A 13,520-nucleotide genomic window follows, 5' to 3' on the forward strand; every position below is an offset into this window, starting at 1 on the left:
GTCATTTGCAGCCCGGACACGTCAGGCGCTTAAAGTCAGTCATTAGCACTGGGATAATGCATGCGAGGACCTCGGTCTCCTGCGTCAGGATGATAATATCTCCCTGGATGTTTGGCCTGTTTTTTAATTGACACACACACACAGTAGATAAACACACAAACATAGTGTGCATGGACGCTCTGCACACATAAACACAAACACTGGTTTAAGATGAGAAGACACTGATTTAGACTGGCATAGTGGTTTGGTGTACATTCTGTCTTAGTTTCTTTAATTAATTCCACCCTCCCTCTCTCTCTTCCTCTCTTAGGCCAGCACGAGATTCCCCTGACAGGTGCACCAGTCACTTTGATGCAGTGGCCCAGATTCGTGGGGAGGCCTTCTTTTTCAAAGGTACAGAGAGAGGCCAGAGGGAGAGAGAACAGTTTGTGGCACTGCCTGCAATCGATATAAAAGGCAGCCAAGCATGTCTCTCAGAGTTCCACACACACCTTCACACTCCCTGGACAGACAGCCAGATAGACAGACCCTGGAGGGGCCCATTGTCCCATGTTGACTGTAAAACTATATGGTTTGAATTGAGGATAGACACATGGCCAGGTCTCTCTCGAAAAATAGATTCTTAATTAACATCTGTTAACCTCAAGAGACCTCCATGATAATATAAAAGGTTTAATTTGGTCTGTATGTTATGGACGCTGTTAATAGTCTGTAGAGCTGCAGATTAAAAAGTATTATACAACGAGTGGGTCTAATCCTGAATGCTGATTGGTTAAAACCGCATTCCAGCCGGTGTCTATTCCACAAGTTACCACCAGCTAAATCTATGACGTTGAAATGCCTATTTACTCTGTTCCATCTGACTGCGCAATCCACTGTCTCATCAGCCCAGCCAGGCAATTTATAAACTTGATCTCCACTATAAAAAGCAACTAGACATTATCTCACATTTCTTTTAGACTAACATTTAGTTTTCAACAGCAGAGATTCGTATAAACCTTGCTGTCTGTCTCCGACATTTGCAACATTGTTTCAATATGAAAATTCGATCTCCAGCTGTCCCATAGTAATGAACGTGTCGGGAGTCGGGACGAGACAGAAAGGCAGGCAGCTTTTCTCAGCCAGTTGAAATCATGAATCAGCATAATTTTTATGGATATACACTACCGGTCAAAGGTTTTAGAACACCTACTCATTCAAGGGATTTTCTTTATTTTTACTATTTTCTACATTGTAAACATCAAAACTATGAAACAACACATATGGAATCATGTAGTAACCAAAAAAGTGTTAAACAAATATAAATATATGACCCAGTTGTTCAGTCTTTTTGTTCTGTAACTATGGACAGTCGTACGTTCTAAATGTTCCATTGTCATACTGGCTGGTTTCAATTTGGTTGAGGTCGGGGGATTGTGGAGGCCAGGTCATCTGATGCAGCACTCCATCACTCTCCTTCTTGGTAAAATAGCCCTTACACAGTCTGGAGGTGTGTTGGGTCACTAGAAAACAGCTTAAACAAACGCAAATGCAGCTACTTTGCTGTTATTCTGGCTGCAATGTTTGACGTGACTGTAAGTTAACTATAGTTGGCTAGCTAGCTAGCAAGCAAGGGATAAGAACGTTGCCAGCCAGTATGGCAATGGAATATTTAGAACAAACTTAGACTAACTAAGTTGGTCTGAGTTGGGTCACAGCCTCTGTATTATTGAAGTGATAATGCCCGAGGAGCCAGTGTTTGGAGGATATATTGGCATGGGTGTTGTCCAACACAGATACTGGAAGCTAGGCTGAATCTGCCTCTGTGTTCGCTTGGTTGGTTCAGCCAGCTGAGTGCCTGCCCGGGTACAATATACTCTGCGGCATCCACACATGTTTGCCCTTTGGACCATTTGAATATGGACAACAGCATAAACAAACTCACTCATAAATAAACATTGACACACAGGATGCATACAAACACACAACTTTCACTACTGTACACTCATACAGTACACTCCCACACATACACAAGTGTGTACACACATTCACACAAACACTTAAACAGAGAGAGAATGACTTTGTACCCGTGTCCTCCTTTGCCTATTTTTTCTTCTTACTTTTCTTTTCTTCCTACATTCTCTCTCTTCCTCCTCCTAGGGAAGTATTTCTGGCGTCTGACGCGGGAGAAGCACCTGGTGTCTCTGCGTCCGGCTCAGATCCACAGGTTCTGGAGAGGCCTGCCTACCAACCTGGACAGTGTGGACGCTGTCTACGAGAGACCTGGGGACCACAAGATAGTCTTCTTCAAAGGTACCCAACCCAGAAACCCAGTCATGGTTGTGGTGGTGGCAGGGAGGTCAACCATATACCAACTATGTTTTATCAACTATGAAAGGGAGTGTTGTGACATAACTTGAAGGTTTGTAATTGGTCGGGGAGACTGTTATGACTATTATTTTGAAGTGTCAGGGCTGTTCGATGAAATGTGAAGGTGTTCTGAGAAGCACATGAAAAGAGGTCCATCAAGTGATGTGTCATCATGGGCCTTGAACTGTGTTAACGGTTTTATGGATGACAGAGGGTTTAAAAATTCAATTAAGATTACAAAAGCACAAAAACAAGGACACCTCTCTTACACCTCTTGGTAAAAAAAGTGTATTTCTCTGTCTGTATTTCAAAGTCAATTCAATAGTTTCATCACAAAACACATATATTTATTTTTATTTATTGTATTTTGTATTACTTTTTTGAGCTTACGGCACCTGGTATTTCCAGGCGGTCTCCCGACCCAGTACCAACTGTGAACAGGCGTGTTCAGGGTGGTATGGCCACAAGCTTATTTTTTTACCCCGTTTTCTCCCTGAATTTGGTCCCTTGGCTCATCTCTGCAACTCCTCAATGGGCTTGGGAGAGACGAAGGTTGAGTCATCCATTCTCCGAAACATGACCCACCTACTTCTTATCACACTGCTCGCTTAACCCGGATGTCAGCCGCACCAATGTGTCGGAGGAAACACAGTGTCAGCTTACAGGCGCCCGGCCCAGTCACAAGGAGTCGCAAGAGCACAGTGAGCCAAGGAAAGCGCCACCGGCCAAACCCTCCCCTACCCCGGATGGCCAATTGTGCGACTTCCTATGGGGCTCCCGGTCACCGGCAGTTGTGACACAGCCTGGGATTGAACCCCAGGCTGTAGTGGCACCTCTGCACTGCAGTGCATTGCTTTTGACCACTGCTCCACCCAGGACCCACAAAACACATTTAATCACCAATCACTTTCATTTAGTTTAGTTATCAAATTAGTAGTTTTTTTCTTTGCTTTGATGCTATTTTCACAAGTATGTGGTGGATTTTCACACTTGTAATGCCCCCTATCTTATGTTCAGATCCTTTGATTGGGCATTCATTGGTGTTTCACACATCTTTCACCCCTGAGTCATTCATGCAAAAGTTTTCTGTGAAATACCATGAGAACATTTTGTTTAGTCACCAATACATCAGATAATGATAGGTTCACCATTTAATCATTTTAACTACCATTAAATCCAATAGTAAAAAATACAAGATACAAATTTCAAAACTGAATAGTAGATTTCCATACAGAATTAGGCTATAACTTGACATGCACAATTTTGTTTTTAATTTGTATCCAATGGCAGGTTGTGAGCATGTTTAGAAATGTCAGGCCCTGCGATAGACTAGCGTCCTGTCCAGGGGGTGTACTTGTACATCAAGCTGCCTTATACAATACATACGTAGGACAAACCAGGAGAAATAGGGGTATTGTAAAGCAGTTGGCTATTGTAAAAACGTAGCACAGTGTTGTATGCCATTTCTTCCCCATGGAACATTGTCAAGATCATCTTTTCTATGTGACTTGTCAACTGATACAGTACCGCCTGTCTCTCTGCTTAAATTCATCAGCTTACAGTGTAACAATGAAATTCAGAGAATGAGTGGAATATTGTTATATACAACCCAGGTATTTCAGCAGTGCATTGTACACTACACTATAATTCCAAATGGTAGCACATAGTGGCTCTTTCCACTTTGTCCTATTGAAGCACCTTGGCTGATGGAGAATGATGATGTAGTATTTAGAGCTTAGAGTTTTGAAACATGAGCCATTTTGATTACCTGTTTAGATTTTTGTGCTTAGAGTTGTGAAAATGTACCACATACGAAAATTGCACCAAAGTGTTTGAAAAAAACTGTTAACAAGTTATCCAGTTAACTCTCGTTGATTGACGTTCCTTTGTCCTGTCTCCTCAGGACTAAAGTATTGGATATTCAAGGACAACAACGTGGAGGAGGGTTATCCTCGGCCAATCAGTGACTTCGGCCTGCCAATGGAGGGCGTGGACGCAGCCTTCGTGTGGCTCCACAACGACAAGACCTACTTCTTCAAGGACAACCGCTACTGGCGCTATGATGACCATCTACGGCGTATGGATCTGGGCTACCCCAAAGACAGCACACTGTGGAAGGGGGTCCCGCCCCAACTAGACGATGCCATGCGATGGTCGGATGGTGAGTATTAGACAAACGCACACACACACACAGTTCATCAGCGTCCACATCACCACTCTTGTCAAGAGCGTGCAACAGCATCTCTATTTCCTAAGGCGGCTGAAGAAATGTATCATGCTGCACCGGGTCCTCTCCAAATACTACCGCTGCACCATCGAGAGCGTCCTGACTGGTTGTATTGCGGCCTGGTACGGGAATTGCTCCGTCCACGACCGCAAGGCACTCCAGCGGGTGGTGAAGACGGCCCAGTACATCACTGGTAATGTGCTCCAACCCTCGGAACGGTGAGGAAAGCAGGCAGCATCATCAAGGAACCACACACCCCAGCCATGAGCTGTTCTCTCCCTTACCGTCGGGCAGACGGTATTGGAGCATGAGGTCTGATACCAACAGGTTCAGAGACAGTTTCTATCTACAAGCCATCAGACTGCTGAACACTTGAACTGGACTGACCACCTGCTCTGATTCTCCACACCTTAGCACACATACACTCATTCATGCACACACCCACACAGACATATACACTCACTGGCCAGTTTATTAGGTACACCCATCTAGTACTGGGTCGGACCCCCCTTTGCCTTCAGAACAGCCTGAATTCTTCTGCGCATTCTACAAGGTGTCGCAAACTTTCCATAGGGATGTTGGTCCATGCTGATGCGTTGGCATCACGCAGTTGCTGCAGACTGGAAGGTGATACATTCATGCTGAGAACAGCCGTTCTCTCGTACCAAACATGCTCTATTGGGATGAGGTCTTGGGACTGTGCAGGCCACTCAAGTAAGCTGAACTCGCTGTCATGTTCTAGGCAATATTTTTCCACTCCTCAATTGTCCAGTGTTGGTGATCGCGTGCCCACTGAAGCCACTTCTTCTTGCTTTTAGCTCATAGGAGTGGAACTCAGTGTGATCATCTGCTGCAATAGCCCATCCGTGACAAGGATCGACGAGTTGTGCGTTCCAAGATGCCGTTCTGCACACCATTGTTGTACTGCACCGTTATTTGTCTGTTTGTGGCCTGCATGTTAGCTTGCACGATTCTTGCCATTCTCCTTCGACCTCTCTCATCAACTAGTTGTTTTCGCCCACAGGACTGCCGCTGAATGGATGTTTTTTGTTTCTCACACCATTCTGGTAAACCCTAGACCCTGTCGTGCGTGAAAAGCCCTGGAGGGCCGACGTTTCTGAGATACTGGCTCCGGCGCGCCTGGCACCGACGATCATACCACGCTCAAAGATGCTTAGGTCACTAATTTTGCCCATTCTAACATTCAATCGAACAGTAACTGAATGCCTCTGCCTGTCTACCTGCTTTATATAGCAAGCCACAGCCACGTGAATCACTGTCTGTAAGAGTGATCAATTTTCGTGAACAGGGTGGTGTACCTACACACACATCACAACTGCTGCTACCAGACTTATTATAGTGCTCAGTTTATACACTGGGCCCCATCACCCCCTTCTCCAATACACGTGTGAATATTGGACTATAAATTGTGCCTTCCTGTATTATACTTACGCTAAAAAATGTATTCTATTCTACTATTCTTTTCTATTCTTATATTAAATTTTTTCTTATTGTTGTTGCATTGTCGACAAGGAACCTGCAAGTAAGAATTTAATTGGACGATGTAAACCATGCGTATCCCGTGTGACTAATACAACTTGAAACACACCAGTGGAGGTTGCTGAGGGGAGGAAGGCTCATAATAATGGCTGGAACGGAGTAAATGGAATGGCATCAAACACATGGAAACCATGTGTTTGATGTATTTGATACCATTCCATAAATTCCGCTCCAATCTCTACCACAAGCCCATCCTGTCACGCTCTGGCTCCGGGACTTTGTATGTTGAGCCAGGGTGTGTTCGTTTTGTTGTGTTTTGGTTGGTTGTCTTTGGGTGTGTTGTCTTGGTTGTTCGTGTGACTCCCAATCAGTGGTAACGAGTGTCAGCTGTCGGCTCGTTATCTCTGATTGGGAGCCATATTTAAACTGTGTGTTTTCACCTTGGGGTTGTGGGTTTTTGTTCCATGTTCAGTCATTGTCACTGTGGACTTCACTATCGTCATTTGTTTTGTTGTTTTCGTGGTTGCTTTAATTTAATAAAGTCAACATGTTCGCTCAACACGCTGCGCCTTGGTCCGCTTCCTTAGACGATCGTGACAGAAAAACCCACCAAAAAAGGACCAAGCAGCGTGTCCAGGAGCAAGGAGACTGGACATGGGAGGAAGCGCCGGGTAAGGAGATCGAGAGGCTGGCGATGGCCCAGGTGGGCAAATCGTGGTCCTGGGAGGACATGCTCGGGGGCAAGGGACCTTGGGGAGGATCAAGGCCCTGGCGAGAGAGGAGCAACGGGCGTCAGCAGGGCCATCGTCGGAGGGACGAGAGGCAACCCCAAAAAGTTTTGGGGGGCACATGGCTTGGCGGCTGGGCAGCAGGAGGCTGCCACAGGGAGACGTGGAGAGAAGGCTACCGGATTACGGGAGCCATTGGCGAGTAGAGGGAGGGAAGCAGTTGAGGCACGGCGTGAGAGACTGAGGTGTGTTACCAGTCCGGTCCGGCCCGTTCCTGATCCCCGGTTAAGGCCAGTGGTGTGTGTTCCCAGTACGGACCGGCCTGTTCCTACTCCACGCACCAAGCCCACGGTGTGCGTCGCCAGTCCAGCCCGGCCGGTTCCTGCTCCACGTACTAAGCCTACGGTGTAGGTCGCCAGCCCAGCCCGGCCTGTTCCTGCTTCTCGCATCAAGCCTACGGTGTGCGTCGCCAGCCCAGCCCGGCCTGTTCCTGCTCCACGCACAGAACCTACGGTGTGCGTCGCCAGCCCAGCCCGGCCTGTTCCTGCTCCACGCACTAAACCTACGGTGTGCGTCGCCAGCCCGACCCGGCCTGTTCCTGCCACTCGCACCAAACCTACGGTGCGCGTCGCCAGCCCGGTCCGGCCTGTTCCTGCCACCCGCACCAAGTCTACGGTGCGCGTCGCCAGCCCGACCCGGCCTGTTCCTGCCACTCGCACCAAACCTACGGTGCGCGTCGCCAGCCCGGTCCGGCCTGTTCCTGCCACCCGCACCAAGTCTACGGTGCGGCGTCGCCAGCCCGACCCGGCCTGTTCCTGCCACTCGCACCAAACCTACGGTGCGCGTCGCCAGCCCGGTCCGGCCTGTTTCTGCCACTCGCACCAAGCCAAGGGGTGCGAGTCGTCAGCCTGGTCCAGCCCGTTCCTGCTACTCGCACCAAGCCAGGGGTACGAGTCGTCGGCCTGGTCCAGCCCGTTCCTGCTACTCGCACCAAGCCAAGGGTGCGAGTCGTCAGCCTGGTTCAGCTCGTCCCTGCTACTCGCACCAAGCCAAGGGTGCGAGCCGTCAGCCTGATCCAGCCCACTCCTGCTACTCGCACCAAGCCAGGGATGCGAGTCGTCAGCCTGGGGAGGCCCGTTCCTGCTCCACGCATCAAGTCTACGGTGTGCGTCGACAGCCCTGCCCGGCCTGTTCCTGCTCTACGCATCAAGTCTACGGTGTGCGTCGACAGCCCTGCCCGGCCTGTTCCTGCTCTACGCACCAAGTCTACGGTGTACGTCGACAGCCCTGCCCGGCCTGTTCCTGCTCTACGCACCAAGTCTACGGTGTGCGTCGACAGCCCTGCCCGGCCTGTTCCTGCTCTACGCATCAAGTCTACGGTGTGCGTCGACAGCCCTGCCCGGCCTGTTCCTGCTCTACGCACCAAGTCTACGGTGTGCGTCGACAGCCCTGCCCGGCCTGTTCCTGCTCCACGCACGAAGCCTACGGGGTGCGTCGTCGGCCTGGTCCAGCCCGTTCCTGCTACTCGCACCCCGGCCAGGGGTGCGAGTCGTCAGCCTGGTTCAGCTCGTCCCTGCTATTCGCACCAAGCCAAGGGTGCGAGCCGTCAGCCTGATCCAGCCCATTCCTGCTACTCGCACCAAGCCAGGGATGCGAGTCGTCAGCCTGGTGAGGCCCGTTCCGGCTCCACGCATCAAGCCTAGGGTGCGTATCGTCAGCCAGGTCCGGTCCGTTTCTGCCTCACGCGCCAAGCCAGGGGTGCGCGTCGTCAGTCCAGATCCTACCAGCTGGGTCGGATCGGACCGGGGCGCTCGGGGGGATTGAGGAAGGGTGGTGGTCAAGCCCGAGCCGGAGCCGCCTCCGAGGAGCAACACCCACCCAGCCCTCCCCTGTTTGGGGTTTTTGAGGCGCGGTCGCAGTCCGCGCCTTTAGGGGGGGGTACTGTCACGCTCTGGCTCCGGGACTTTGTATGTTGAGCCAGGGTGTGTTCGTTTTGTTGTGTTTTGGTTGGTTGTCTTTGGGTGTGTTGTCTTGGTTGTTCGTGTGACTCCCAATCAGTGGTAACGAGTGTCAGCTGTCGGCTCGTTATCTCTGATTGGGAGCCATATTTAAACTGTGTGTTTTCACCTTGGGGTTGTGGGTTTTTGTTCCATGTTCAGTCATTGTCACTGTGGACTTCACTATCGTCATTTGTTTTGTTGTTTTCGTGGTTGCTTTAATTTAATAAAGTCAACATGTTCGCTCAACACGCTGCGCCTTGGTCCGCTTCCTTAGACGATCGTGACACATCCTCCCCAATAAAGGTGCCACCAACCTCCTGTGACACACACACACATCAATATGCTAAACATACACATATACTATCACATATACACTCCATATACACACGGCACTCACTTCTAAACACTCACACAATAGAAGCTAAATACTTACACATACAATACACTGCACTTACACAAAAATAACAAGCGGTTGTCAAAAAGAACGCACAAATAATGGAGTACCTCACTGTATTTTATTCATGCCTGCCCTTAGGCTGCTGACAGTAGGACTAGCCCACACTGGGTCCTTTTTCTCTCCACTCCCTCCTGCTTATAATAGAATAATAATATATGCCATTTAGCAGACGCTTTTATCCAGAGCGACTTACGGTCACGTGTGCATACATTTTATGTATGGGTGGAATTGAACCCATTATGCCGGCGTTGCAAGCGCCATACTCTACCAACTGAGCTACGAAGGACCAGGGCCAATAGGGCTCTGCTCTGGTCAGAAGTAGTGCACTGTATAACAGGGTGTCATTTGGGACTCAACCATAGTGGAATGGGGCTGGCTGGTCCAGGAAGGAGAGAGAAGTCTGTTTTTTCATTGTTGGGTTGTCATGGCAGCAAGCGCCTGCAGCTGGGATATGTTTGTTTGTGTGTGTATGTGTGAATGTGTGTGTGTGTGTATGTGTGTGTGTGTGGTGAATGATGGACGGAGTCAAGCACAGGAGTAAAATAACCGGATGCAGATGTATTCCTTCCAGACATACAATGCGCCTACAACGGCAATCGAAACAGGTCCTCCCTGACCAAACACAGTCTCAGGAAATACAATAAATGTAATGACACAGGGGAAAATCAACCCTGGCAAAATAAATGAGAGAGTATCTCAACCGAGCTACTCTCCTCCCACATAGAACAATCACTCACAAAGACAAGGGGGCAGAGGGAACACTTATACACAGACTAATTAGGGGATGAGCACCAGGTGTGTGTGATTGACAAGACGAGACAAGTGGAGTGATGAGAATGGGAGCGGCAGTAGCTAGTAAGCCTCGGCGGATGTCGTGACAGTGTGTGTGTGTGTGTGTGTGTGTGTGTGTGTGTGTGTGTGTGTGTGTGTGTGTGTGTGTGTGTGTGTGTGTGTGTGTGTGTGTGTGTGTGTGCGCGCGCAGCTGGGATATGTTTGTGTGTGTGTGTGTGTGTGAGCAGGATGGTGCTAGGGCATCATGTCTCAGCTCATGCACAGCACTCTCAGCAGTGAGCTCCTTATTCATGCCTATCTCAGAGTCAGCCCCTTAGCCGTGGAGGGCCATTCCAACTGCAATTAAAGTACACTCACCACCTTAAAGATTGGGAAATATTTACATAAATCATATCACACAAAAGCACACATGCATTAAACACCCCTCACCTCTCCATCTGTCTCACATAAACTCAAGCCCACACATACACAAACAAACAGTCAAGCCTTCACTGTAGCTTCACAGTACACACACATATCAAATAGCTTATCAAAATTATTCAGTAATACACAAAGGCATTACACACACACAAACACGGCACCAGCCCAGTCTCCACAGTAGCCAGTTAGATCCTCATTCTCCCCTGTAGTGGCTCCTGTGGCTGAGCGCTACCCTCATTCAGGTGCTGGGCTCTTTACCGCTGCCAGCTCCAGAGGTCCTGCTCAGAGCTGATTGATGTGTGTGTGTAAGCACAGGCCACGTGCAAAAGCGATAGTCCCCACACAGCTTGAGCTACCAGAGTGGAAGCACACACTTATACACACACCTAGGGGCCTGGGAACTGGAAGCACATCAGAGAGCTCTCTCTCCAGGCCTATTCCATCACCTCAGGAAGAGAGAGAGCTGTGGCGACAGGGATGGAGAGAGAGGGCAAGATAGTGCTAGGGAGGATGAGAGCTAGGGAGGGAGGGATAGAGAGAGGGTGAGATAGCGGCTGGGAGAGAGGAGACATAGGCAGGAAGGGATGGAGAGAGGGGGAATGACAGAGATAAGGGAGGGAAAAAATCATATGCGAGAGAGCGAGTGAGAGTTTATTTTGTGGAAAAAACAAACTGGTGGATAGAGAGAGCGGGACTGATAGGAAAACAGTGCGACAGAATCAAGCGACATTGATGTATTACCATAGCAATTGCAATCATCACCACAGTCCCCTTCTAGTCCTCATGCAGCCTCTGTCTTCTTCCTCTCCTTCAGACTCCTCATACTTCTTCAAGGGGAAGGAGTACTGGCGCGTGGTTGGCAGTGATATGGAGGTGGAGCCTGGGTACCCACGGCCCATAGGAAAGGACTGGCTGGTGTGCACAGAGATGCAGTCAGACTCCCCAGCCACAGAGGCCAATAACACGGCAAACCCGCGGCTACACGGGCAGCACCACGCCGACCACGCCGAAAATGGCTACGAGGTATGCTCCTGCACCTCCGACTCTGCTTTACCCCTGGGAGCCCGGCACTCGCCCTACCCCCTCTGGCTGCTCGCCACTCTCTTGACTCTCTTGGTGGTACAATCCTACGTCCCTCTATGATGTAAGCAGAGGGGAGCGGCCTTACTCTGTGACATGAAGTACAGCAGCCAATCTGCTGAGAGCGGGGAAGTGGCTTAAGGGGTGCTGCCAGACCAGCTTCACCATCAAATCAAAACGATGGCTGGAGGAATTTGCTGTTATTGTTATTATTATCTTAATTGGGATCCTCGTTGTTAATTTGTTTTTTGTGTGTTTTGTTATTTATTATGCTCAATGGATCAACATGCTTTCAAACTATTTATGTTAAAATTATGATATTGGATTGAATTAGAAATGTGATAACATGACAAATAGAAATAGTTTTTCAATTTGATTATAGTAATGATAAGTTCACAGCAAAATAGTTCCTCTGTGACTAAGCAGTCTAGCGAGTGGTACTCTGGGATGTCGCGTGCCCTGTCCCCATGTTCCTTCAATCACTATAAGTGCTTTAAGAACCCTCGCACATACACAGACCACTCCATGTGCGGTTTCTACGGACTGAGCTAGCTGGAAAAATGCTTCCGTCTCTGCTCACTCGCTCAACTGGTAATGTCTGGGCTGGCCGGATAGACACTATGCTGTCATTGGACAGCTTGCTCTCTCACTGAGTTTTTAATGTCAAGGCTATCTGGATGGAATGGACACTACTTCCTGTAATGACACTGACTGTCCTTCCTTGACTGCACTCACATGCCCTTTTGTGACCTTTGCACCTGTATGTATCATTTTTTTCTCAGCTCAGAAACAGTAGCACCTCCTGCCGCTATCAGAGAGGGTAACCTGTTAGTATTGATTATTAGGACATATTTTTTTAATAAACACAGAGGGATTGTGGTTGAGCCCTACTCGGGGATGTGCATGATGTGGTTTTCATAATGCCTTGGTCTTGTCTGGTCTGGTCTGTTCTGGTCTGGTCTGGTCAGTGGTCTAGTCAGTGGTCACCACAGCGATCAGCGGTCAATGATAACCAACAGTCACCCAGGGACGCCGTTCTCCTTCTCCAGTGGACATCTCTCCTAACATTAACTATCTCTAAGGATAGGGGGGATGTCTGGGGACAGGGCAGTGGCTGGACATGGATATCCACCAGAGGCCTGCCTGCTGAGAGGAGTGCACCCACTCACTACACAACTGGATTTATCAATATTGCTAAGATATATTTACTTACAGTCTATATATATACAGATATATTTGAGCTGAAAAGTTATATGGCAGTTGCAACAAAAAAAACATGTACATTTCAAGCCGTCTTTTCTAAGGTGAAATATTTTTGTAGGAAAATAAAGAGGGGGTAAGACAGAGAGTGTGTGCTGGGTTGTGTAATGATTTTGTGTCACAGGGAGCCCAGGTGGAACAGGGAGAGGAGGACATGTGACAGCTGCAGTCACAGGCTGGCAGTTACTTTCTGGTCTGGGTTGTTGGGAGCCATGTTTCCCATGTACAGGCAGATTATTGTTTCCTCACTCCAAAACAAACCATGCCAATCCAGATGTGCTCTCTTCCTGGCAATAAGCCATCTTCTTCTACATGCTTTGAGATGCTTTTTCAGATCTGTTTATTCAGGATTATGTGTATACATAATATATTACGCGTGTGTATGTGTGTTTTGTCATAGGAATCAGTGACTTTTGAGAGGAAGACTGAACAATGTTGACTTACTGAATAGAGACTATAAAACTCCAGATATTATTGACTCAAGACTAAAGAAATGTGAGGCAGACACTCAGGAAGCAGACACGCACACACACAATGCATGCCATGAGGATTGAAACAAACCGTTGTCTTGGTAGCCAGATTTTCCAGCATTAAAACCTCTTAGATGTAAAGTCCCCTGTTTTGGGGACCTGCGTGGTTCTGGTACCGGTTCCAACTGACATTTTCGCTTATAAATCGTTATGTGGACACCATACTGTAGATCGAAA

The 13,520-nt window shown here is 48.5% G+C and overlaps 1 protein-coding gene across 1 annotated transcript in view; it reads left to right on the forward strand.

Annotated features, from left to right (window-relative positions):
* LOC121582573 (matrix metalloproteinase-17-like) overlaps positions 1 to 12,901 on the forward strand; it is a 94,065-nt gene extending 81,164 nt beyond the window's left edge. Inside the window, exons 7-10 of the mRNA XM_041898461.1 lie at positions 311 to 393; positions 2,140 to 2,292; positions 4,253 to 4,510; positions 11,288 to 12,901. Of these exons, the coding sequence (XP_041754395.1) occupies positions 311 to 393; positions 2,140 to 2,292; positions 4,253 to 4,510; positions 11,288 to 11,616 (823 nt within the window). The 3' untranslated portion in view covers positions 11,617 to 12,901. The remainder of the gene's footprint in view (positions 1 to 310; positions 394 to 2,139; positions 2,293 to 4,252; positions 4,511 to 11,287) is intronic.
* Positions 12,902 to 13,520: the final 619 nt, after the last annotated feature.

This window comes from Coregonus clupeaformis, chromosome 15 (genome assembly GCF_020615455.1).
Source record: "Coregonus clupeaformis isolate EN_2021a chromosome 15, ASM2061545v1, whole genome shotgun sequence".
In the NCBI taxonomy this organism is placed as follows: Eukaryota; Metazoa; Chordata; class Actinopteri; order Salmoniformes; family Salmonidae; genus Coregonus; species Coregonus clupeaformis.